Source organism: Lacerta agilis, chromosome 8 (assembly GCF_009819535.1).
Source record: "Lacerta agilis isolate rLacAgi1 chromosome 8, rLacAgi1.pri, whole genome shotgun sequence".
Taxonomy (NCBI): Eukaryota; Metazoa; Chordata; class Lepidosauria; order Squamata; family Lacertidae; genus Lacerta; species Lacerta agilis.
Genome location: NC_046319.1, coordinates 3,684,554 through 3,710,591, shown reverse-complemented (window position 1 = coordinate 3,710,591; position 26,038 = coordinate 3,684,554). Strand labels below are relative to the sequence as shown.

The window sequence follows — 26,038 nt, the reverse complement described above, 5'->3', positions numbered from 1 at the left end:
CAAGCCGGCATCCTCGGAGCACCGCCGGAAAGGAGCCAGGGCCTGCGCCCATCGCCGCCGCCGCCGCCGCCTCGGGCCTGCGAGTCCTCCCGGGGCGGGAGCGGCCTGGTCCCCACCATGAGCAAGAGGAAGGCGCCGCAGGAGAACCCCAACGAGGGCATCACGGATTTCCTGACTGGTACGTGGCCGGGCGGCGGCGGGCCTCCTGGGGGCCCTTCTCTGGGGAAGAAGGCCTCGCCCCTCCCCGTGGAGCCAAAGGCGGCGTTCCGGTCCTGCTCTTTTATTTGTGCATCGAAAGTACTGTACTTCAATTGAACAAAATGAAGTGAAAATGAAAAGTACATGAAAAGTATAATATAGCACCACGTATGCAAAAATACAATTTCATATGCGCTTGTCTAGTATATAGGTATATGTGTTACATATTATCTAAAATACATAAATGGTTATAAGTACTTTGGTATAGTATAGAAATATTATTATTATTATTATCATCATTATTATTTGCAGACTATTGATAGGTGTCTTTTCAAAATGAGAGCAGGAGCATGAAGTGATACCAAGCACAATCCTTGTTGCACTTTGTACTGCATTTCATAAGAAAAAAAAATGGTGTGCTGCAAGCAAATCTTTATTCTGAAAGTTTCACAGCCACTGCTCTGGGCTTTTGAAAGCTGCAGGGCAGGGCTGCTTGCGCCTGGCAAGCCCCACTTCCTCTCCTGGCTAAGTAGTTATTAAAGGCAAGTCATCAAGAGAAACCAGCAGAAAAGGCGGAAGAAATGTCAGAAGCGGTCAAGGACAGAACAGGCTGCATGGGGGCCTTTCATGTAGGAAGAGGGTGCAAGGTGCTGAATTATTCCACTTATTTTACTATTAGTACTGTTACTATTTATTAAATTTGTACACCGTTCTTAATCTGAAGATCACATGGTAATTCACAACATAAAGATATAAAATTAGAATACATAATAAAATGAAAACAAGAATAAAAACAATAAAAACAAACCAGTAACACCCCCCACCCCTATGGCTGTGCCCACATGGGGAACAGGTTCACAGCTGCCTTCATTGTGAGACCTGTACCCTGGAGAGCAGCTTTCCCCAACCTGATGCCCTCCAGATATTTTGGACTGCAACTCCCATCAGCCCTGGCCAGCTGATGACGAATCTCCCAATTTATGCGACTTAGTTCACAATTGACTAGAATATTTTTTTCAGAACTGGCCAACTATGAGAGGAATGTGAACAGGGCCATCCACAAGTACAATGCTTACAGGTAAGATCTCTGCTATCATCTGATCTGCCTTGGCTTGGAAACTCACCAATTCTTTGGCAAAGTAGTTTTACAGAGGGCTTCGAAATAAGAACATTTCATAGCATGTGGGTTTCTTGTAATGGTGGTACTTTGACACCCCATCCCAGATTTTGACTCTGTTTCACAGCACATCTCCATCAGCGCCCCCACCCCACCCTTCAAAATATGGCTGAGTCTCCAGGAATAAGTGCAAAACAGAGACAGCATCTTAGGAGAACTCGGTCTCACCTCTTGAGATAAAGTAAAAGGAAGATCTTTACTTTTGCTAAATACAAACCCTGTGCAGAAGTAGAAATATAATGTTCTTTATTTCAATATTAGGTGTGCTTTTTAAAGTGAGAATTGAGTGGATGGAGTGACAGTTAGTGTTAGGAATCTGTTGAATCATTGTCTTTGTGTGGGTTGTGGGTTTAGTTTTATGTAGTACGTGAATGGTTTTGGTAATTATGTGGGGTTTTTATAACATTCATTAATAATGGTATACTGAAATTACAATGTGTTATTTGCATTACAGTATATTTTCATGTTTTGTATATAATTTATTTTATTTATCTGCATTTTAAGAGATATTTAATTATGTTACTAACAATGTGGAATCAGTGGTAGTAGCAGCAGTAATAGTTGTTGGGTTTGCATGTCTAATTTATATCATATTTTTATACTCATTCCTTTTTTGTTGGGATTTGTAAACTGCTTAGAGACTTCTGTTGGAATATGAAGTGGCCTATAAAGAAAAAAATAATCTGCTTGCCAGAAGACCATGACACCTGGCCCAACAGAAATCTTTACAGGATTGCTCTGGAGCAGAATAGGGATATCTGCAAAGTGAGTGGCCTGGATGTATACATTTGCTGCCTACCACATTTTGAGGAGAGAGATCCTATATTTGAACTTCTGTCTTCTGCTTCTTCTCTATATTTGACTGTGATTTCTGGGTGTTGCTTTTCAGTGGAACTGCAATGGGGCTTTCAATTTTGAGGGGGCCAAAATTTGACTGTAGATTTTTCATTGCTGCATACAGGAAGGCAGCCTCTGTGATATCGAAATATCCAAGCAAGATCAAAAGTGGAGCTGAAGCAAAGAAACTGGTAAGTCCCTTAAGAACAGGCACGTCCCCATTGCTTTTGTGAATAATTCAGAATCAGTAAAATTCATCTTCAGATTCTGTATATGTTTACAAACTTTACTACAAATTTATTCAAATTTATGGCTTGTAATCTGCCAAAGTAAAAATAAAAACATAGTGAGAAAAAAGAATGGAAATTTGTGCTGTGTCTTAGCTTATTATTTTATTATAACAATTAATATGCAAAATTGGTTGTGGTTTAGTTGTTGATGCTAACTTCCAATTTACTTGGAACATTGTTTAAACATTTGCTTGATTGAAATAAACTTGTAGAATTGTCATTTATTGGATTGCTATATTGTATTTTGAAGCTTATCGGGAGCAGACCATAGTAGTAATGCTGTTTTGATGTACATTACTCTTCCTGTATTGCTGCTCTTGTGTTGTGAGCTGCTTTGGGCATGTTCATATGTGAAAGTAGCATGTTTTAAAGGAGCCGTGCAACTTAAAATCAAAACCAATGCTCTAGCGCTGCTTCTGATCCTCTCAATGGGGCTAGCGCAGAAGAACTTCCTGGTGGATTCTGCACTTAGATTGGCTTTGCTGACAATGGGAATGCAAGTCCCAAACAGGTGGAGGACTTGCCCTCCATGTTGTTATGGCAAATGCTTTATTCTTTATAACGTTGTTTTATGTGCTTCACTCTCTTGCTCGCTGTTGTAAGTTAAGTTCCTGTGTAGTGTCTGAGTTTAATATATAGCTCTCCCATTTTTTCATTTTTCTTTTCTTTTTTAAAGGATGGAGTTGGAGCTAAAATTGCAGAAAAGATTGATGAGTTTTTATCTACTGGAAAACTACGAAAGCTGGAAAAGGTAACTAACTGGATTTTTATAACTCTGTTTTGTTGTTGTTGTTGTTGTTCAGTCGTTCAGTCGTGTCCGACTCTTCGTGACCCCATGGACCAGAGCACGCCAGGCACGCCTATCCTTCACTGCCTCCCGCAGTTTGGCCAAACTCATGCCAGTCGCTTCGAGAACACTGTCCAACCATCTCATCCTCTGTCGTCCCCTTCTCCTTGTGCCCTCCATCTTTCCCAACATCAGGGTCTTTTCTGGGGAGTCTTCTCTTCTCATGAGGTGGCCAAAGTACTGGAGCCTCAACTTCAGGATCTGTCCTTCTAGTGAGCACTCAGGGCTGATTTCTTTGAGAATGGATAGGTTTGATCTTCTTGCAGTCCATGGGACTCTCAAGAGTCTCCTCCAGCACCATAATTCAAAAGCATCAGTTCTTCAGCGATCAGCCTTCTTGATGGTCCAGCTCTCACAGCTCTCCACTTGTACTCTGTTTTGTACAAGTGGTATAATATTTCACTCCGAAAGTACGTATATGCAAAGTACGTGTGTACATATGCAACTTAGTTGGCCTTCTATATTGTTTCTAAATTTCCTACCCACAACATTTATACACCACTTGATTGTAATAAAACCACAAAGAGGTTTACTGAAAGAGTGTGGAGTGTCATTTTGGTGTTTTTTTAATGGGGTGAATAGTTTGCACTTTGAAATCTCTTGAAGCAAGGCAGTTAAGAAACATTTATTTAATGAGTAAAAATTAACTTCCTGTGGGTGGTGCCCCATGCCTGCATATGAAGCTGCCTTGCATACCGAGTGAGACTGGCTGACAGACTTTCCCTGCCCTGCCTGGAGAAACCCAGGGCAGAACCTGATGCATTCTGCACTCAAAGCATCTGCTCTACTGCTGAAACTATTTGGTCAAATCTGTCCCCCATGTTGCACCTTAATGATTCCCAGACTCTGTCAAGAACAGCTACCTCATGTGAAGCTGAGTGCTGGAAGATTCAGGGCAGATAAAAGAAAGTCCTTCTTCACGCAGCACACAGTCAAACTATGGAACTCGTTCCTACGGGGGGCAATGATGGCCCCCAACTTGGATGGCTTTGAAAGAGGATAACACATATTCGTGGAGAAGGCTACCAATGGCTACCAGCTACAGTAGCTAAGCTCTGCCACCACAGTTGGAGACAGCAATGATTCTGAATACCAGTCGCTGTAAACCATAGGATGCAAGATTGCTCTTGTGCTCGAATCCTGCTTGCAGGTTCCCACAGGCATCTGGTTGGCCACTGTGAAAACAGGATGCTGGACTAGATCGGTCATTGGCTCTTTGTACGCTCTTAAGTGAAAGCTGACTCTGCACAGTTCATGGGGAAATCTGCTCCTGCTGCTTCCCGCATCCCATCATGTAGCAGGGAGGAGACAAAGGCAGGCATTGCTTTGGCTGAGTCAACCAAGCAATGTCTCACTCAGGCTTCACAGGTACTGTTTCCCTGCCATAATCTGACTATCTGTTTCATTTGTGTAGTTGGAAACAGCCCATTGTTTTTCTCCTTCTAGATTCGACAGGATGATACGAGCTCTTCTATCAATTTCCTGACCAGAGTCAGCGGTATAGGGTAAATGTGTGTGCATTTTTAAATGGAAGAAATGAGCTTTGAAACTGGGCCTCCTGAATGCATTTGATCTCAGATTTGAGGAGGTTGAAATACACTTTCTGGTGCTGCTATTGACAGTGTCCCAGTTTCATAATCCAGCCGTCCCAAGTTTGGTGCCCTCCAGATATTTTTGGATTCTCAACTCCCATCAGCTGTTCTTTCCTCCCCGTTGGAAGGCTTTGACATTCTCTGCCTGTGCTGTCCAAGATTCTGCTGTTTTTGTCATTTTAATTCTAAAACTCTTCCACTGTTTCCCCTGGGTCAGCAATCTGTCCCATGGCAGACACATGTTATGCTGGAGATTCTCTTCAAACTGGTGATGAGCAGCCTTGTTGTTTTGTAGGCCTGCGGCTGCCAGGAAGTTTGTGGACGAAGGAATTAAAACTCTGGAAGGTGAGTCCGCTGTGGCTGTCTCTCTGGGTTTGAGGGAACAAGCTGCTTATCTGCTAGGCCAACATGCCTCCATCTTTGGCAATGCCTAGACAGGGCTAGGGGGACTCTGCAACTATAGCTCTACTGCCCTATCCATCTCCTCCGTCATCCAATACTGCCTCCCAATACTATCACCCTTTCCAGTAGACCAGCCCAGGGATCAATATCAGTGGAGGAGACCCTCCTTTCTGTTCTGCCACCCTCAGGGGTTTGAGGTATGGCAGCTGATGAGAGGGTGTAGCGATAGCAACAAGGATGTGAAACTCCCTCCCCCAAAGGAGCACCTGGCACCATCACTTGACACCTTCTATCAGTTGCTGAAGGTGCACCTCTTTACCCCTATCTGTTGAAAACGGAAGGATTTCTTTTGGTGTCCTTTGGTGTTTGGTATGTGAATTATTGTTTTGGGGTGATGGGTGGGATGTTGCTGGATTTTTATATGTTCTAACCTGCCATTTCATATCTGGCCTGAGGAAGTGAGTTTCCTCCTCCCATTACACTGTGTAATGTATTACACCCCCTCCCTGCCCCCACCGATGGCTTCCTCATGCTTAGGGCGGTCTTTGCCACCTGACGTACAACCTGAAGCTGCTCAGACAAAGGTCCTTCTCTTTTGCCTTCCAGGAATGCATAAAACTTTACTGTTCAGGACACCTTTGGACTGACAAGTTGGATTTTTTGCCCCTGGCTGAATTTATTTAGATCAACTGGATAGTTTTTCTTTGTTTCTGTGACTGATGATTGGTTTATTTTATTTACTTAATATTGGAGAATATTCTTTCTAAAGCTAATGCAAGTAACTCTTTGTATTTCAGGGGCTATTACATTTTGAGGGAGAAACCAAATTGGTTCTGCAGTAATCAGGCTCGCGACCCACTTCTCCCTTTTGTCTGTTTCCTTGGGATCACAACCCAGAGATCTCAGATGGTTGATATATCCAGTGCCAAGAAAGTTGTGCCAAACATTTCCTCCTCCCTTGAGGGGTGCTTCTAGGCTGCACAGGCCTGCATGAGGAGATGCCCCCATGTGCCCTTTGCATCGTAAGAGTACGCCTTCATAACCAACAGGAAGGAATAAAACAACAGCGCAGTACAATATAAATAGCAAGAGCAACACAACAAATCCACTTTTGAAAAAGATTGGACTTCTGTAGTCAGAAAAGTGATGGAGAAATACAGTAATTTGTTCAGGAGACAATGATGGCCTTTGTGCAAGTTTTGTGAGAGCAAATCAGGACAGTTGCTCAGTAAATGCTTCACCTGGAAGAGATAATCATTTAATAAAATGCTTAACTGATTGCATTACTCTGCTCCTTCTAGATCTAAGAAAAAATGAGCACAAACTGAACCATCATCAGCAAATTGGATTGAAGTAAGACCTGCATATTTTCTTCCTATAAATGGACATTTATAGTTATTTGATGGCACACTTGCATAGAGCTTTTTCAATATAATACATTCAGAAGCAACACCGTGGCAGATTTTTCATTTGTTGCCAAATGTTAATCTCCAAGCAAGTTTTAGCTAGCTTTGTTCAGCAGTCTGTGGTGTTGGTCAGGGTCTGGCTTGCCCTCATGGTTTCTTGATTGAAATTCTGTGATACTGCATTACTTGCAAAATGGGCCATTACTAGTGAAACATTCATTGTATGGGCATTAGTGCTGCTGACCAATTCAATGATGTGTTTATTTTATTGGTTTTGTGGGAAGTGAATCATAAATTAAATGAAATATCCCAAAGTGATTAATAATAAAAAATCAACAATAGAAACACATAAAAACAATTTCAAAATTCAATGCAGATACAGACAGATAAAAACCTCCCCTTAAAAGGCTTGTTGAAAAAGGAAGGTTTATAACAAAGTCATGTTGAGAAGCAGCATTCATGTGTCACTGATATTTTTTTGCTGCGGCATATTGCTTGGTCCTGTGTCAGAAGTGTTCTGTTTTAAACAATAGCTTCAGCATATTATATCTATCAGATGATACAAGGTTTTGTTCAATACTTATTCTAAAGCTGACACATTATTGGTATTAGTCACTTGCTGCATGAAGAGTCTAAGCACAACAATCTCAGAGAACAATGCATTACAGTAAGAACCTGTCAGGGGGCTGCCCTCGCCTCAAGGCAAGGAGTTGCCAGGGCTTTATCGGTATCATGAGCTCCTGCCCCAACTGCTGAGCAGTTCATCTTCCTCCAGTGAGGATGGCAGTGATCCCTCTAGTGGGGAGGGAGAGATGGGAGCGGGAAGTAGGAGTCAGGGCTCGGACAGGGAAGGAGAGCCCGCGCACCAAGCAGAGGCTGGAGGGGAGGCACCTCTTCCGTCTCCCCACTTGCGCAGGGGGGAAGGACGCAGAGGGGGTAGGCGGGGGTTCCGCATCCCACGCCTTTTATGCTGGGCAAAGAACCAGAAGGGGTCATTCCCGGACTCTGCCGAAGGATGAACTGGACGTCTTTTTTATAGCTGCACTGTACATATTTGCACAATAAAGAAACCTATTTTCAGAAACCTCGGCGTCAGGCTGGTTACTCATGAGCAGCCACTGAAAACCTTACAGCACCATACAAAAATCCGTATAACACACCCTGTAAAACAGCAGTAAAAAACTTGGGCAGCAAAGCAGAACCTATGCGAATTAGTACTTGAATTAGACCTGAATTTGCACTGTGTAACTGGGAGGGATTTATAAGAGTCAGTGGATTTAAATTTCAAAAGAACTTGAAAATTGGTGTGCCCAGGAACACAGTCTTAACTGCTGCTTCCTTATCCTCATTTATTTTGCATGTGCAGGTACTTTGAAGACTTTGAGAAAAGAATTCCTCGGAAAGAGATGTTAGAGATGCAGGTGAGCAAAAGCACCATCTTCCTCGCTGAGGGAAAAGGCAAGGGATCTGTGGAAGAAAGATCAAATCACTTGATCTCTTTTTGTCCAAAACAGGAAATCGTTTTGAGCGAGGTAAAGAAAGTGGACCCCACGTACATTGCTACAGTGTGTGGCAGTTTCCGCCGAGGTGGGTCTTCCATGTTGTTTTAGCATCCTCTCTCTTAGTTGTTGTGGGGAATTGCCTCCTCTCTGGCTTATTCTGAGGTTTCTGTAATGCCTGACATGTAACCTTGTTCGGTATATTTGTCTTTTAAAACTTTGTTAATTTTATTTGTGTTTTCTTGGTGACTTCTACATTGCTTAGTTTTAATTAGTCCGGGGGGGGGGGGCGGGATCTAAGGGGCTTGAGATACCAACATTAGTTATGTCACTTAACTGAGGGAGACCTGGAACTTGTAAAACTTGCAGATCTAATAAAAATAAAAAATACGTAAGGTGCTAGTAGCACCTTATAGACCAACTACATTTGTTCTGGTATAAGCTTTTGTGTGCATGCACACTTCTTCAGATACCTGTGCACACGAAAGCTTATACCAGAACAAACTTAGTTGGTCTATAAGGTGCTACTAGACTATTTTATTTTTATTATTTCAACTGCGTCAGACCAACACGGCTACCTACCTGAATTGCAGATCTAACTAAACCTTGCAGACCACAGCAAAGCTGAAGGGTAGAAGTGAGGAAATAAAGACTAGGTTTCTAGGTTTGGCTGGAAAGCAGGATTCTTATTTTCTTATACTCTGGTTTTGACAGGTGCAGAATCAAGTGGGGATATGGATATTCTTTTGACCCATCCAAACTTCACTTCAGAATCCTCCAAACAGGTGCTTTCTGCAGTCTTATTACATTTTTTTTTAAAAAAAACAACAACACTCAGAACATATATTTATGAATTTGGATTACAGACTTCATAAGAAAGCAGCATACTGGTGTGCAAACATAATACTTCATGAGTTGCATCTGGACAAGCAGGACAGCCCCAGCCTGAGAATGGTGAGGCATGACAGATCCTTCCTAGGTCTGCCCTGCAATAACATTTCTTCCCAATCCCTAATACAAGGGGTAACCAACAGGTGTGCCATCCAGATTTTGTTGGACTCCAACTCCCAAGCACAGTCAGTGGTCATGGGTGATGGGAGTTGCTCACAACAGTGGGGGGCACCATGTTGGTTACTGCTGCCTAACACAGTCATAAGGCAACCAGAATCCCCAGTTTTAGCAGGAACAGTTTTCTTCTGTGCCTCAAATCTTGCGCTGTACAAAGAGGGAAAGCAAACTGCTGCAGCTGCCTCCAAAACCAAATAGCATCAAAAGACAAATCTGTTCCATTGTGGGCACCTTCCACTGGGAAGATCTGCTACATAAAAGTTGTATGAAATGAGTTTCTCATTTTTAGGATGCTTGTGCCGAAGAACTTCCTAGTGTTTGTGATTCAGAGGAGGATGTCCTTAGACTTTCCACCTCAGGCAGTAAGATGACTTTGCCTTGTTCCCTGTTCTCTATTTAGTTATTTGAAAATATTTTTAGACCACTTAGCACCTAACAGTCTTAAAGCCATCTACAAGGGGAAAAAGGCATAGCCTGCCAAAAGTCAAGATAAAACAGCATAAAATGCATTTCAGACTTCACAGTGACCAGTGAGATGCAACATAGTGCATAACTAACAACTGATCTAGGAAGAAGTGTGCATGCACACGAAAGCTCATACCAAGAACAAACTCAGTTGGTCTCTAAGGTGCTACTGGAAAGAATTTCCTATTTTGTTTCCTATTTTGTTTCGACTATGGCAGACCAACACGGCTACCCACCTGTAACTGATCTAGGAAGGTTTGAGTGAAAAGTCGTAGTAAGCACCCGAAACAAGATGCCTGCACTAGGCCTTATTTCAAGGCAAAGGAGTGTTCAACAGGGCAGGGGCTCTTAAGTTGTTGCTGCTCTTCCCAAGAGAAGAGCCTCCCAGCAGCCCTCAAATATTCTGTGCAGGAGGAGAAACAGTTTCTAGACTCCTGCTGACTGCAACTTTGTGAAGCATCTGAATAAACATTTCAAGTGTGTTTTGCTATCTACTCAATGATGACAAATATTATTCCTTCTGAAGCCAAGGCTTTTGCATCAAGTGGTCGAGCAACTGGAAAAGATCCACTTCATTACAGATACGCTTTCGAAGGGAGACACCAAGTTCATGGTGAGTGTTTTTATTCCGCATGTCTTGAAAGATGCTCAAACCTACAGGAGGAGAAGACAGAGAACCCCAAGTAATTGAGTTCTCGCCTCCTTCCTTTAGTCCTTGACAATTGGAATGCCAGTTTATGAGCCCAGAGCCCAGACTTGCCTCTTCTTTGAAATGCTAGCAAGTTTTATAATTCCATGTCTGTATTGAAGTCAAGGAAACCCCCTTTCATGTTTGACCTCGGGTGGAAGTGCGTTTCCCTAGAAGGTTCCTATGAAATTCAGCTGTGGGGGGTTGTAGGGAAAGAATTTTTGGCTGCAGAAAATCTCAGGTTTTTTGTTTCAGCAACAGATTCTTTGTCAGGATGCAGATACTTAATCCCCCTTTGATGTGGGTTTTGCCACAAAGAACAAGGTGAAAGCATCATTTACAGTATTTGGAGAAAGACCATCAAGTGTTCTCCTGCTCCGGAGGTGTGCTATCAAGTTTCACACCCAGTTTAGGTGTGTCTCTGCAGGCCTCAGATATCTTGTTTGCAACGTCTTAATTGTGAGTGGTGCTAAAATGGCTGCATTTCCTAAATCTTGACCAAGAAAAGGCATGTTCTGTGATGGGTGTGAAAAACACTCTCCTACCCCCCGCTTTTTTCCTTCTTCTTACCTTTGCAAACTCTTGTTTCAACTGACATGCTGTGCCGTGGCTCAAGAGCAGAAACCTAGCTGGCCCTCCAGGGCACAAAAATTGCGAGCCTGCGATTGCTGCCTGTACCTGTCCAAATGGATCTCTGGAACAAGCAGCCCTGCAGCCTGCTTTTGTGAGCAGTTTCTCCCAACCACCCCAGAGATCCTCAGTGCTCCTGAGGCCAGTCCAGATCCCAGCATTTGTGAACAGTTTCAGAAAATCACCATATGGTTCTTTTCAAGCCAAAGAATTGCTGAACTGAAGAGTGTAGGTTTACCTGCAATATAAAACTACAATCCCAGCCGTATTTGTTTGGAAGGAAATTCTGCTCTGGGGGAAGCTGCTCCACGAGCTGTTTATGTCTCTGTCATATGACACCAGGTATGGGGTACACTGGGGGCAGCATGTTTGATCAAAGGTGTTGGGCTCTAAGGGGGCCTAATGATTTTTGATGTTTTCCTTGCTTTGCATATATATATGTATAATAATAATAACAACAACAACAACAACAATATTTATTATTTATACCCCGCCCATCTGGCTGAGTTTCCCCAGCCACTCTGGGTGGCTTCCAACAGAATATTAAAATACAATAATCTATTAAACATTAAAAGCTTCCCTAAACATGTATGTATGTGTGTTTTCTTTAACTTTAACTTCCCTAAACATGTATGTATGTGTGTTTTCTTTAACTTATAGGGAGTGTGTCAGCTCCCAAGCAAAGATGAGGAAACTGGTTACCCTTACAGGAGGATTGATATCAGGTAAATCTCAAGGAGGCCAGAGGGGTGGTACCTGCACTGGTGTGTTAGATGGAATAAATAGTAATACATACACACAGAGTCGTACTTTGGAAGTCGAACGGAATCCGTTCCTGAAGTCTGTTCGACTTCCAAAACGTTCAGAAACCAAAGCGCAGCCTTCCCTTCTTTCATATTATGTCTTCCTTGTATCTTACACCTATATTTTGCACGTCAAATTCCTTTCCACATCTTTAGATCTTTCCCTCTACACCATCCTCATTATTTTACCAATCTCACTTCCATATTATATATCCTCCCATATTACATATTTTCACCTTCTAACCTTTATTTATAATACCTTCTTCATTTCTTGTACGCCGTGAGTTATATATCACTATTTATGTCTTGCATACCTTATCCAAATATTCTATATACTTTCCCCATTCTTTTCTAAACATTTCATCCCCCTGCTGTCTGACTTCCATATATTCTGTGATTTTCTGTTGCCACTGCTGCACAGTTGGTATTGTTTTTTGTTTCCAGACCTGCGCCAGCAGTAGTCTCACCCCTGTTGTGGCATATAGAAAGAACTTTTGATCAGAATTCTTAATCTCTGGTCCTGAAGCAAAGTTCTTAACCTGAAGCGTTATTTCTGGGTTAGCAGAGTTTGTAACCTGAAGCGTCTATAACCCGAGGTACCACTGTAGCTTTAAAAGAGGATTGGACAAGTTCATGAAGAACAAGGCTATCAATAGCTGCTAGCCAGGATGGCTGTGACCTTCCTCCCCTGGGAATCTCAAGTGAGGGGAGTGCTCTTGTGCTCAGGTCCTGCTTGCAGGCTTCTCACTGGGGCATTTGGGTGGCCACTGTGAGAACAGGATGGGCACCCTTTGATCTGACCCAACAGGCTATTCCTAGGTTCTTATTGTGCTTCCTCTCTTGGTTGTTCTCTACAGGTTGATTCCCAGGGATCAGTATTACTGTGGAGTTCTGTACTTCACTGGAAGCGACATATTCAATAAGAACATGAGAACCCATGCTCTGGAAATGGGCTTCACCCTCAATGAATACACAATCCGGCCCTTGGGGGTCACCGGTGAGTGCTCATCTCTGCTCTTTTAGAGGATGGATTTGAGACTGTCTGTGTTTCTTTTTCTCAACTGCAACCGTGCCATAAATCTTGGCTTCTGGTTCCGTTGTCTGCTTCCTGGAAATGGACATCTAGCTCTTGTGGCTGCAAAGAGATAGTGAAGAAAAATGGTAGGTAATGTTTCTAGTGTCCAGAAGAAGGGGCTTGCTCGGTTCCCTGGACTGCTGGTCAGTGGTTCTCAACCTTCTAGGTCAGTGGTTCTAAACCTTCCTAATGCCGTGACCCTTTAATATAGTTCCTCATGTTGTGGTGACCCCCAACCATAAAATTATTTTCGTTGCTACTTCATAACTGTAATTTTTCTACTGTTATGAATCGTAATGTAAATATCCAATATGCAGGATGTATTTTCATTGTTACATATCGAACATAATTAAAGCATAGCGATTAATGTCTCACATTCATGGTTCATGTCTCACATTCTGACAACCCACCCGCCCCCCATGGACGTCCGCAGCTACTTAGCCCCACACTGTTCCCAATTTCTGCCCGCTCAGTTGTTTCTCCCATCCAATCTGAACCCAGAAATATGCCCACCCAACAAACTTAACCATTCTATTCGCTTTCCTCAAAACCGACCGCCCCTCCCCCCAATCTTTCCCACTTGCACATACCAAGCCGCTAAACACGAAATGAGAAAATGAAATGAGGCTGCGGCCACAAGAAATCAAGGATTTCCCAAGTTGTGCTCCTTTCTGGGTCCGTTGTACACGGTTGCCTGCAATCCTTTCCCTGCTCTGGGTTCGAAGGCGTAGATTAGAGGTGACTTTTAGAAGAAAGAAAAAAGGGGGGGAGAGAAAAGAATTAAGAGAGGAAGAAGGATCGGGGGGGGAGCCTCCTTTTGTCTGCTGATGCTCCTGGTTGCTGTGTGGGGTGGGGAGAGAGAGGGGCGCGTGCGGCCCCTTTTAAGAGAGGTGCGCCACGCTGAGCTTCTACCTTTCCCTTTTGCGCACCTGGCTCTTTCGAACTGCACCCTTGCAGCCGCCTCATTGCAGTGCCAGGCAACCTGAACGGGCTTAGGGGCAGGGGGGAGAAGCCGCCTTTGCACAGTGTCCTCTGGATTGGGCCATCGCGAGGCAGTGGGAGGAGCTTGGCTCCGTTATCTGCCCACATCCAAAACTGTGCAGGGGTCGGCGGTTGCTGAGAGCAGAGCGCTGCAAGGAGAGAGGGGCGTCTGCGCAGTTGCAGATCTCTCTTTCTCTCTCTCGATCTCTGCCACACTCGCTTTTCTATTTCTTGCTTCTCCAGCTGCATTCCAGGTTTTCCTCCCCCGGGAGCCTCCCACCTCCTTTTCTCCTCCCCTTGAGGAGGCGGCGCCTCGTTTCAAGCTCTCTTTCTCCCTCTCCCCCGGCTCTTCTGTTCCATTAAACTTTTCCGATGGTCTTAGGCGACCCCCGTGAAAGGGTTGTTCGACCCCCAAAGGGGTCGCAACCCACAGGTTGAGAACTGCTGTTCTAGGTGAAGATTGTTAGCAGCAGGGTTTCCAAACTGGTCTGTGGCTCACCAGTGGCCCACAAGCTTTATCCTGGTGGTCTGAAGGTGTCTGTGGATTTGTGATTAAAGGCAGGAGACGGCACATTCGTTGTATTAAATATCCAAAATGATTTTTAATTCTGCTTCTGTTGTTTCTTTTCTTACATACTGTATATGATTATATTACAATTTGAATCCTATGGAATACAATATATAAGAAAGAAAAGAATCCATAAAGTAACAGGTAAAAATGATACAGCATCTATCACAGCCTGTTCCAGTTGCTGCATCAGACAGAAAAATCCCCCCAAGTGGGCCAGCAAGTGATCCGTTGGTGGGGGTGGAGTTGGGGAACCACTGGTCTATGCCAGGCTTGCCAACGTGTGTCCCCTCCAGTGCGTGCTAGGCAACAATACCCATCATACCTGACCATTGGCCACGGTGTCTGGGGCTGCTGGGAATTGTAGTCCAAAAATCTAGCAGGCACCAGCTTGGGGAAGGCTGGCCTGGACTGAGTGGCAGTAGCTTTCCAAAACAAAATATAAAATCAAAAAATCCTTCAGTAGCACCTTAGAGACCAATTCTCTTAGGTGAGAGTCTCTGTCTGTAGCGTTGGAACAGGTGCTGCTATAACGTAGGGACTGGCTCTATACAATGGATTGTTTGGTATGTTTGGGATCGTAGCTAGAAGCATGTAGATATGTTTGTCCGTCAGTTGGTTTACGGTATAAGGTGGTGTTTATGTGTCCATCCTGTATTTTTATAGCAGTGTTCAGAAAATGTATTTCTTGCATAGATTGGTTCATTGTTAGGTTGATGGTGGGGTGAAAGTCATGGAATTTTTGGTGGAAGGTGTCCAGGGTCTGTTGACCATGTGTCCAGATCATAAAAATGTTGTCAATGTATTGCAGGTACAAGAGAGGTTTGAGTGGGTAGGGGTTTAGGAAACGTTCTAAATCTGCCATGAAGATGTTGGCATACTGTGGGGCCATGCAGGTGCCCATTGCTGTGCCTAGGTTTTCATGCCTAAGCCTTTCCCAGTTCTGCCTGCGGATGCGGATGCGGCAGAGAAACTCTGCCTCCAAGCTATGACCCCTCCCTTTATTGTTTGTATCCTGTCTCCCCCTCCACCCACCCACACCCTGGTCCTCCCTTTTTGCATTTGGGAGTGTTACCCTCTAACAGAGCTGGTTCAACTACCTGCTGGTCTGTTGCTGATTCTGCTTTTGCTAAATAGTGTTTGCGTCCACAAGAAATGCAATTCATTTTCTATACTATTCACATAATACTGATTTTATAACTGGAGGGTGTGGAGTGTAGTACTTTGCCATAAACCTGCCTTCCTACCAGTGGACTTAACTCACCCATCCCCATTTGCACTGTGTGTGTTTTCAGGAGTTGCTGGGGAGCCCCTCCTTGTCAACAGTGAGAAGGACATCTTTGACTACATCCAGTGGAAGTATCGCGAGCCAAAGGAGCGGAGTGAATAACTGCTCTCCCAATCCCAGGCGCGTTGAAAAGCTAATTTCTTAGGCTGAGGTGGTGGCAATCTAGCCTGAGACTGTAATTTATTGCTCAATCCTATTGGGGAAGTGGGTGTGTGCTTCGTTTTTAAATGCCTTTGGAACTTTGCATGAATTAGCGTGTGCTGAAATTAAAATGCTAGCTGGTGTATATCGGCTGTGACTTTTCTTCTTTCTACAAAGCTACACATTCCCCAGATCTGGCTTAAGAGATGTATTTTCACCCAAGTGAAAAGGTAAGGCTTTCGCAGCAGTCAGAGGTCTGCTACACAACACAGAGTTGCAGCACTAATTAGCAGTTCAACTTCAAAAAGTTTAATTAGAGCAACAAGTAGGGGCTTGGGAGCTGAAGCCCTGCGCTGTGACTCAGCATTCAAGTCCAAACACAGAGGCTTGTTGACTGACTGGAGGGCAGGTGGTAGTTCAGAGGTAAAGACTTGCATCTAAAAGATGATATTGCTTTCCCTAGCCCTAAGTACTCAATTTCAGTTGTGCATACACAGGGAATCGGAATCCTTGAATGAACTTTGCCCTTCTGACGCCATTCACCTTGCAAGTCGTCCGGGATACATACTGTCTTATGGCCTCTACCTCTCTTTCAAGTGGGGCGTGAAAAGGCATTGTCCACAAAGTCAACCCTATTTCATTCAGTTCACTGGAACAATCTAATTGAAGCCATATTCTGCCCGTACTTAATTTTCAAAATGACCCAAATCAGTGGATTCAAAGGACAAGAAAGGAGATTCCGTCTAAACATTAGGAAGAACTTTCCAACAGTGGAAAGTGGAACGGACTACCTTGGAAGGTGGTGGACTCCCCTTCATTGGAGGTTTTTAAAGATGTCTGATGGCCATCTGCCAGAGATTCGTCAGCTGTAGTTCTTGCATTGCAGGGGTTTGGTCTAGATGACCCTTGAGAGTCCCTTCCAATCCACAGTTCTGTGATTCTGTAGGCTTGCCAGATGCACATGCTGGGCAGCAGCTGCTCCTGGGTGGGGACCACATGGCCCTCCTTCTGTTGCTGGACTGCAATTTGCATCCTCTGATCATTGGCTGTGCTGACTGCGGCTGATAGGAGGTGTCGTCCAGCAACATGTTTCCCAACCTTGCCCTACTTGATGGACCTCCTTGGTAGCTCTTAACTAGGATGCTGCTTTGCAGTGCCACACACGGCTTGCTCTGTGCCACCTAAGCCAGCCCATTGCCAGGGCTGAAGGAAGTTTCGGCTGGTGTGTGGAAGTTCTGCCAACTAAACTGTCCCTTAGACATGCCAGAGATATATATACTCTATTTTTCTCACATGACAAATGACAAAGTCAATAGATGTAAACAGAACAAAAAGGATTGGATGTTACATAGCACATTATAGTAAAAGACAAAAGATTTATACAATGTGAAGAGAAACCGGAAACGTGGTACCAGAAACCTTCCTGCATGGCTTAGTGCTGCCCTTTTGTTTTTCACAGGTAGGTGAAGTCTAGTCACTTCCATCGACATACAAGAAGGTCTTGTGTTTATTTTGTTTTCTCCTTTATTAACCCCATTTATTTGTCAGTTTGGAAAATTAGAGTTCATGCTGAGTCAGAAGGAAATGCATCCAGCATGCTTATAGAAGCACATCATTGCTTCACACAAGTGATAAATGCACTCCATGTAATCTAAAAGTCTGTTGCAGCTGTCTTGCCATGCACAGATAATTTATTTCATAAAATTTGTACAACACTTTTGTAAAAATGAAAAAGCAGTTTACAGCAGTATACAACAGCTTCTTGCTCATGTGCCACAACCCCTCTAGACATTTTTCTACTGCCAAGTGTCTTTATCAACATATTTATTTATAACCAAGTTTTTTTCCTGCCTTCACTGCAATGTTTGTACACAGGAGTGATTTAAAAAAATCAGATGATAAATCGCAAAAGGTCTTCACTTAAAAATATGACTGCTGAAACAGAACTATATTATGCTCCTGCTTAAAAAGCACATCTCTGGGAAGATCATTCTGTCATTCGGGTGACACAATCAAAAGGGCTCCCCTGCCCCTTGTCCCACCAACCCAACCTGCCATCAGTGGTGGGACCGCTGAAAGTCAAGCTTATAGAAGAGGAGATTCTTGAGCTACCCTGTCCCAGACAAAAGGCCAAGGCTAGCACCTTGAGTGTCAACACTGCAGTCTCCTCTTGATTAAAACACGTATTGTTCAAGTATCAAAAGCTAAAATAAGGCACACATCAGGGAGAGCAACAAACCATCTGAAGGGTTTATCTACCCTACAAAGTAGCAGCAGCAGTGTAAGGAGGGCAAAGATTCGTGGTTTGGGGGTTTAGATCTCGGTGGAGTGCATCTTTGGCTTATGAGGACTCTTGATATTAGCTGACTGATAAAAGTGACGTCAGTTTCTCCAGCAGACTCGTAAGCGTGATCGCTGGGACTCTCCGCTGAGTGGCAGTTGGCAAGACAGTCCTGGGCCACAGTCACACCGTTGGAAGATTTCGGGTCCCTGAGAGCCATCCTTCTGTCCTCGTCTGGAGCACACCTGGCCCTCCTTGAGAACAGGCTTGCAGATCTTGGCCCAGAAATGGCGAGCGCAGCAGAGCCCCGCAGCACAGTCGGAGGTGCGGAGGCAGCTCTCGCCCTCTTCAACTGCAGGGAAATGGGGCACAATTGAAATCCAACTGAGAGCTCTTAAGCTGTGCAGCATGAATAGCCCAAGAGGACCATTGCCAGGCAGGGGTCAGCAAGGGTGTGCAGGACCTGGGAGTGATGAGATCTTCCCTAGGTGGATGGGTGGGCAAATAGGAGCAAGGGACAGCAGTAGGTACTTCCTTGCTTACCTGCCCTTCTCCCTCAGTAAGCCCAGAGGAGAAAACTGACAAGGGCGAGAGACTGAAAGATCTGAAGCTGCTGGCCCTGCTAAGCTATGCTCTCATGTTCTACTTCCCTTAGCCCTCCAGGCTAGCTTAACCAGAAAGACCTCCTCCTTCCCCACAGACCCTCTCAGTTGCCAAGATAAGCACGGAGGGTCTTCTGGGTTGCTCCACTGGCCTCTGAGGTTTGTGGTGTGGTCCTGAGAGGGCCTCCTCTGTGGCAGCCCTATGTTGTGGGACCCCCCAAAGAGGCACATCAGGCACCTTCACAGCTTTCAGAAAATGTGTCTTAAGCACTTCTTTACTTTCACCACAACATGCATATTTTTTAGGGTTGCCAGGTCTGCTTCCAAAAAATAGCGGACAAGCGGGGGGGGGGGTTAAATTAAATTAAATTATATATTTTCTTACAAACATTTTAACACGTATTAAAATACCATTTCATCATAAAGCTTTTGAATAAAAAAAGTCCACTATTTTGTGGGGGGGGAATAGTGAACATAATGTGAAAAAGTGGACTGTCCACTCAAATAGTGGACACCTGGCAACCCTAATATTTTTAGGAACCACCTTATTTCTGTGATTGCAAGTTCTTTAAGCTGTTCTTAATATTGTATCTTAGGGCTCTTGGAGAGAAAGGCAGGTAACAAATGGTAATAATAATAGTCTTCATTTTGCTCTTTGACCCAAGCCCAGTTCTGGCTCAAGCATTCCTGCGTTGCAGGGGATTAGAATAGTTGACCCCCGGAGATCCCTCCTAACTCTACAAGTTCCGTGATTCTCTGCTAGTGCTCAGTAGCTTGCATTGCAAGGCAGTGTGGTACAAGGCTCCTTGCACCGGATATAAGACTGGGGAGACCTGGCTTCAAGTCTCCACTCACTGGGTGACCCTATGCCAGTCTCCTCCCTTAACCTACCGGTACCTCACCAGGTTTTGTGAACATAAAAGCATCCTGAGCTCCTTGGGGGGGGGGGAGGGCAGGATGAAACTCTGATAAACAAGACTTGACAGGCCCACTGACTGCCTACCATTTTTACTATATTAGCCCCCTAAAGCTCTGGTGAGGCCCTGTTTACCTCTATTGGCTGCTTTCAGACATTTTGCTGCCCTGACCAGCTATGGAGAATGCAAAAATTCTGACCAAACGTCCTCGCTGACTTTGCAATAAAATAGCTAGGATCATCTTTCAGATTGTATATAGTTATACAGAGATGCTAGGGGAGGCCAGTAATTAGGGTGATCAAACCACCTTTAAGAGGATAAACCATACCTAGCATCCCACACACTCATCTGAAATGTCACCTGATTCCCTTTTGCCTGCAGGCAGGAGGTGGCAAGCACTGTGCCCAAGGCAGACCCATCCCTATTCCTAGCTGCATAGCCATTGCCACTTCTCCTTCTCTTACCTTTGTTGTTTGGTGTTTGAGTATTTCCTTTCTTCAGGACGTTGCTTGCTGGAACCGGGCACTGCACTGCGGCTTTTGAACTCAACCCAGCCTGTTTCTCACACTTCTTTTCTTCAACAACAGTCATCTTTTCAGTCTGACTGCACACTTCTGAGTGGAAAGAGAATAGTGATATTTTTTTAAGACTGTCATACCATGTCAGAACCCTGGTCCACCTAGCCTGGCATTAATCTACCTGCAACTGGCAACTGCTCTTTTAAGGTCTCCTCTGCCATTTATACCCCACCTTTTCATCCATGGAGCTCAAGGTTGCTGACACTATTTTCCCTTCCTCATTTAATCCCCACACCTGTCAGGTGGCTTAGACTGAGAGTGAGTGAGTGAGTGACTGGCCCAACATCAGCCAGTGAGCTTCATGCCCAAGTGGGGATCTGAATCCTGGTCTCTCCCAGGTCCTAGTCTGACACTCTGCTATACCATACTGGCTCTCGGACAAAAGGTCTTAGACAAAAGCCATTCCTGGTTCTGGGACTAAATCTGGTGCTCTCCAGGGGTTTTGGACTACAATTCCCATCAGCTCTGGCCAGCACAACCCCATCAAGCACAACATCATATGGTCATGCTAGCTGGGGCTGATGGGAGTTGTGGTACAAAAAATCTGGAGGGCACAAAGTTCTGCTAGAGACTGGACCTGCAATCTTGAGTCACCGGAGAGAGATGGGACCAGAAATGCAAATGGATTCCAGTGCCTTCTGTTCTGTGTGGTTGCCTGCATACCTGCTCATGTCAATGTGTGTGTGATATGTTTATGAGTGGTGTATAAATGGAATTCGTGTTCATAGCCGGGGCCAGCCCAATCATGATATGGGGTGAAGCAAAATGTGTGGCACCTTCTAAGCAATGTGAAGTGAGAATGAGTGTGGTATATTTTTCCTGGTACTGAGGAATGCTCGCTCTTGCCATTAGGCAGCAACAGTATCTAATCAGCTGTGGGTAGACTTAAAAAAAACACCACAGTATTTTTTGGTCTCCACAATCAGGACGAGCAGGACAGAGCCCCCTCTAAGAACCTTATGCTAACCACGAGGTGTCAAGTTGTCCATCTGATTTTCTGTTAAGTCATGCACCCTCAACAGCCATTTTTGTAACTGGCACCCTTAAAATCCAAAATGTGCCCATTGGTACAAAAAGTTTGGCAACTCCTGGACTATCTTAAGTTGGAATTGTATGTTTCCCCCTTTTTATTAGGACACTATACCCATTTTCCAACCATATCAAGCACAGCTTACCAATTCTTTATCACCGGTGCAGCGAAGCTTGGCTGTGGCCCTTCAAACATTGTTGGGAAATAACATCCATCACTCCCAACCATTACTCATGCTTGATTGGGACTGATCGTCCTGGAGTCCAACAACCTCTGGAGACCCATATTACTGCTATATAATGTGGTCACGTGGAGCATCTCCGCTCTTGATGGGGAATTCTAACCTTAGACAATTGCCTCACTCATTGCCCCACCCTACAAGTGATTCTCCTGCTTGAACCACCACAGGCCGTCAGGTACACTCCCTCCTCCACAAGACTTTAGCTGTAATTAGTAGACGGACTACTTACATTACAGGTTGCTCTGCAGATATTTCTCCCATATTTTTCAGGTTCAATTCAAAAATAAAGCCATGGTGGTGCAGTGGTTAGACTAGGACCTGGAAGACCTTGGGCTATTGTTCACTGCCCCTTAGCCTAACCTGCCTCACTCACACTGTTGTTGTGGGGATTAAATGACTAGAGGTAGAACCCTGTACACCACCTTGAGCTCCTTGGAGAAAATAAATACATGCAATAAAGTAACAGTAGCATTGGTTAGATTTCTGTCCCTTCCTCCCAAAGGAGCCCAACAATGTAGCAAAACCAGCACAATTGTGAATTAAATAAAAACTTATCTAAATGTGGTTTTTAGCTAGGCGACAATGCAGACAGGGAACATCTAACATACTCCTCCCCTAGTCTTGCTGAAGGGTCCTGGAGTTGCAGCCACTGCTTACCATTTAGGCAGAGCATCCCTGGGCAGCACATGGTGTTGCGTTGGCACCTCCTCCGTAACCCGTGGCAAGCAGCGCAGAAGGGCAGCTCTTCCCAGGCCTTGTTGCAGAACTTCCCAGCTGGGCAGTCTTTGTCTGTGAAGCATTGGGCACTCTGTGGAGAAAAAGACACAGTCGTGTTAGGGTCCAGAGAGAGAGAGAGAGAGAGAGAGAGGAATGGAGCTGCAATACAGTCTCAACCAGGCCTGCCCTACCATTAAGTGAGAGAACCACCTCCGGCAGCAAATGCTGGGGCCAGGCAGTTCCTTCGAAACCTGCTGGCTATGCCTCCTCCTCTGTTGGTGGAAAGAGATATGTCTGCTACATAGCTTGTTTTCTCCTACACCCCACCCAAACAAGTCTGCTGCTTCATGTGCGGCTGAAGGAAGTTGCAGTGTTGGAGAAAGGTGCAACTGCATGTCCAGTCTGCTTCCATGTGTGGAACTGGGGAGGGGTGCCACCTGGTCACCATGGCTCAGTTCTACCTCCCCTGCTGGAGGCAGCAAATGCCTCTGAATAACAGTTGCTGAGCATCACATGAGACAAAGCGCTGATGCTTTCAGGGCATCTGGTGGGTCAAAGCAGGATGTTGGACTAGATGAGCCTTTGGCTTGATCCAGTCGGGCTCTTCTGGTGTCCATCACAGGCAGCAAAATGTGTTGTGCTGGCCCTCATTTTTAACTCAGGTGTTTCTTTCTGTGTGCATAGCGGAAGGGTTGCCTTTGGAAAGAACTGCAATGGCAATTGACCCTTACATCCTTACAGGATCTAGAGCAAGATGTCATGAGTTTAAACTACAAGCTGGATTGAAGGGGAACAGCTCCAGCGGCAGCATGGAGAGGTGATGGGATCCTGTCAAAGGAAAGGCTGGGCAACCCTACAGCGGGAGCGTTAGGCACAAGGAGTTCTGTATTTTAAAAGGGATGGAGGGGCTTCCAGCTCTCTGAAAGGGAAGTTAAGTTTCAGCTGCTCAAGTACCACTAGCAAAGTTTTCATCCCAGACAAGATGTGGAGAGTGAAGGTACATCACCTGTTGGAAAGCTGATGCTACCAGATTTTCTCAGATTTTCCAGGGTGGGGAACTTGATCAGCCACAGGCTTACTCTACTCCTTGCTTCCCCACCCTTTGCCCAGGCACTTTTTTGTGTTAGCAACCACTAGTTCAGGTATGAACCTTTGACCCTCCAAATGTTGCTGAACCCACCATCCCTAAGCGCTGCCTGTTCTTGCTTGGGCTGATGGGAGTCATAGTTGAGGACCATCTGGGTAAGAGGTTCCTCACACCTGCACTCATCTAACAGCCAGCAGGAGCCCAGGTTATGCCACTGAAAGGTCCCTTCTACCAAAGGAAGAGGCAGGAGGCAGTACGGAGACAGCAGTTGCATAGTAACAGGCAATTTGTCAGAGCCACCAGAGTTTGGGGCTGCTCTCAGTCTACCACTGCATTCAATAAATCCACATCAGTTTCTAACTACCACAGTACCAGCCCAGTCTACATTCTTTCATGTCAGAAATACGTTCCACTAAACTTCCAGGTCAGCGTATGGAGGTTCTGGCTGCAATGCCATTTCCTGCCATACTTAACCTCATCCATATATATATATATTTTAATGTTTTCTTTTTTTAATGAAAAATATTAACCAGTAGAATTGATGTTCAACTGCACAATTGTTTAGCTTACTAACTTTGTATATAAAAAAGTATATTTACAAGATTGAGCTTATTTTTTAGTTGCTGCCTTGTTAACAGTGTTAGAGATTCTAATTGTTTCAGTGATAATTTGTTAATTATATGATTTATGCTGTATTTGCGATGTTCTAACTTGTTATTGTTATTTATTGTTCGTAAGCCACTTTGGGATTCATTTGACTGAAAAGCAGCATTAAAATATAACAAATCAAATTAATCATTTCATAACATAACAAATAGCAACAATCATTCCAAAAAAAGCTTGCTCATTGAAAGCAGTTCTAAATTATATCATTTTAATCATTTCTATAGTGGACCTTCCCTCCCACTCCCACCCCAAAACCAGTTTTCTGTTGTCAGAGGATTACAGAACAGTGTGTTGGGAGTCTCCCAGAGTGGCTGGGGCAGCCCAGCCAGATGGGCAGAGCATATTACTATATTATATTATTATTTATTTCTTCCAATTGCTGGATAAGCAGATTTTTCAGCTGTCTGTAGCATTTGATATAGCCTGCAGAGTTTTGGGGTCCAGAGATAATGAGTAACCTGTTACTTATTATCCTGGAGCTCTTAACTGGCAAATGTTATTTGAAAAACAGCCCCCACCAAAGTGCTCACCTTTTTGGAGCTGGATACTTCAGCTGAGCCCCTGATGGTGTTGAAGTCAAGAACCATAGCAGTCAATGGGGAGCAGAGGCAAGTGACCCCAAGTAGAAACCTCACCGCCATTCCCAGCTCAGAGTATTGTCTATATTCCCTGGAAGACAGCAAAGCACCCTCCGCTCTCCTTCCTAGGGGGAAAGTCACTGAGCAACACACATCCTTCGTCCCAGTATTTTGAACCGATTGCCTTTCCCACCTAAAGGAGTTAAGCCTGCACCTTGGAGAGTTCAGCCTTATTTATAGCAGCATTTCCTTGCTTTTCCTTCCTCTCCAGACCCCCCAGACACTCCAAATCCCTTTGATCCCAACTTCAAAACAAAGTAGGAGGAGAGGAGGAAGGCAGCAGCCACCCTCCATCTCTTCCCAGCAATCCCTAATTGCAGCGTATCAGAGTCATTTCAAAGGGCCAGAGGAAGAGAGGGATGTAGGTATCAAAGGCACCTGCTGGTAATCACCTGTATTTCCTGCGCTTTGTAATCCCCTTGTGAAAGTGGTTTTGCTCTGGGATCTGCTTTCACAGCTGACAGATGACTCATTTGGCCAGGCTGCCATACACCACATAATTAGCTGTGTTATGGTGAGGATATAAGAAGAAAGCTGCACACTTTGTGGTAGCTTTATGCAGCTGTCCAGGCAGCACCTGCTGGAGCTGCAACAGCCCGACTTTGAAGGAAGCTCTCCTTCCTATTACATCTAATGCAACTGTTGTCCTAAAAATAATAATAATCAAATTCCATGTCCTATATCCCCCTGACCTTGTTGTTGTTGTTGTTCAGTTGTTCAGTCGTGTCCGACTCTTCATGACCCCATGGACCAGAGCACGCCAGGCACACCTATCCTTCACTGCCTCTCGCAGTTTGGCCAAACTCATGTTAGTAGCTTCGAGAACACTTTCCAACCATCTCATCCTCTGTCGTCCCCTTCTCCTTGTGCCCTCCATCTTTCCCAACATCAGGGTCTTTTCTAGGGAGTCTTCTCTTCTCATGAGGTGGCCAAAGTACTGGAGCCTCAACTTCAGGATCTGTCCTTCTAGCGAGCACTCAGGGCTGATTTCTTTGAGAATGGATAGGTTTGATCTTCTTGCGGTCCATGGGACTCTCAAGAGTCTCCTCCAGCACCATAATTCAAAAGCATCAATTCTTCAGCGATCAGCCTTCTTTATGGTCCAGCTCTCACTTCCGTACATTACTACTGGGAAAACCATAGCTTTAACTATATGGACCTTTGTCAGCAAGGTGATGTCTTTGCTTTTTAAGATGCTGTCTAGGTTTGTCATTGCTTTTCTCCCAAGAAGCAGTCGTCTTCTAATTTTGTGACTGCTGTCACCATCTGCAGTGATCATGGAACCCAAGAAAGTGAAATCTCTCACTGCCTCCGTTTCTTCCCCTT

At 44.6% G+C, this 26,038-nt stretch overlaps 2 protein-coding genes across 2 annotated transcripts; one reads left to right on the top strand and one right to left on the bottom strand.

Moving 5' to 3' along the window:
- The first annotated feature begins 55 nt into the window (after positions 1 to 55).
- POLB (DNA polymerase beta) lies at positions 56 to 16,100 on the top strand. The gene is made up of 14 exons (XM_033159081.1): positions 56 to 178; positions 1,219 to 1,276; positions 2,337 to 2,403; positions 3,179 to 3,253; positions 4,796 to 4,854; positions 5,237 to 5,286; positions 6,645 to 6,696; positions 8,116 to 8,170; positions 8,264 to 8,336; positions 8,963 to 9,033; positions 10,308 to 10,394; positions 11,760 to 11,824; positions 12,760 to 12,899; positions 15,822 to 16,100. Exons 1-14 carry the CDS (start codon positions 118 to 120, stop codon positions 15,914 to 15,916), a joined length of 1,008 nt encoding a protein of 335 aa, XP_033014972.1. The 5' UTR covers positions 56 to 117; the 3' UTR covers positions 15,917 to 16,100.
- A 1,708-nt stretch (positions 16,101 to 17,808) lies between these two features.
- Positions 17,809 to 24,836, bottom strand: DKK4 (dickkopf WNT signaling pathway inhibitor 4). The gene is made up of 4 exons (XM_033159074.1): positions 24,605 to 24,836; positions 22,262 to 22,412; positions 20,220 to 20,369; positions 17,809 to 18,588 (listed from the first exon to the last, which is right to left on the bottom strand). Exons 1-4 carry the CDS (start codon positions 24,713 to 24,715, stop codon positions 18,338 to 18,340), a joined length of 663 nt encoding a protein of 220 aa, XP_033014965.1. The 5' UTR covers positions 24,716 to 24,836; the 3' UTR covers positions 17,809 to 18,337.
- Between the last annotated feature and the right edge of the window lie 1,202 nt (positions 24,837 to 26,038).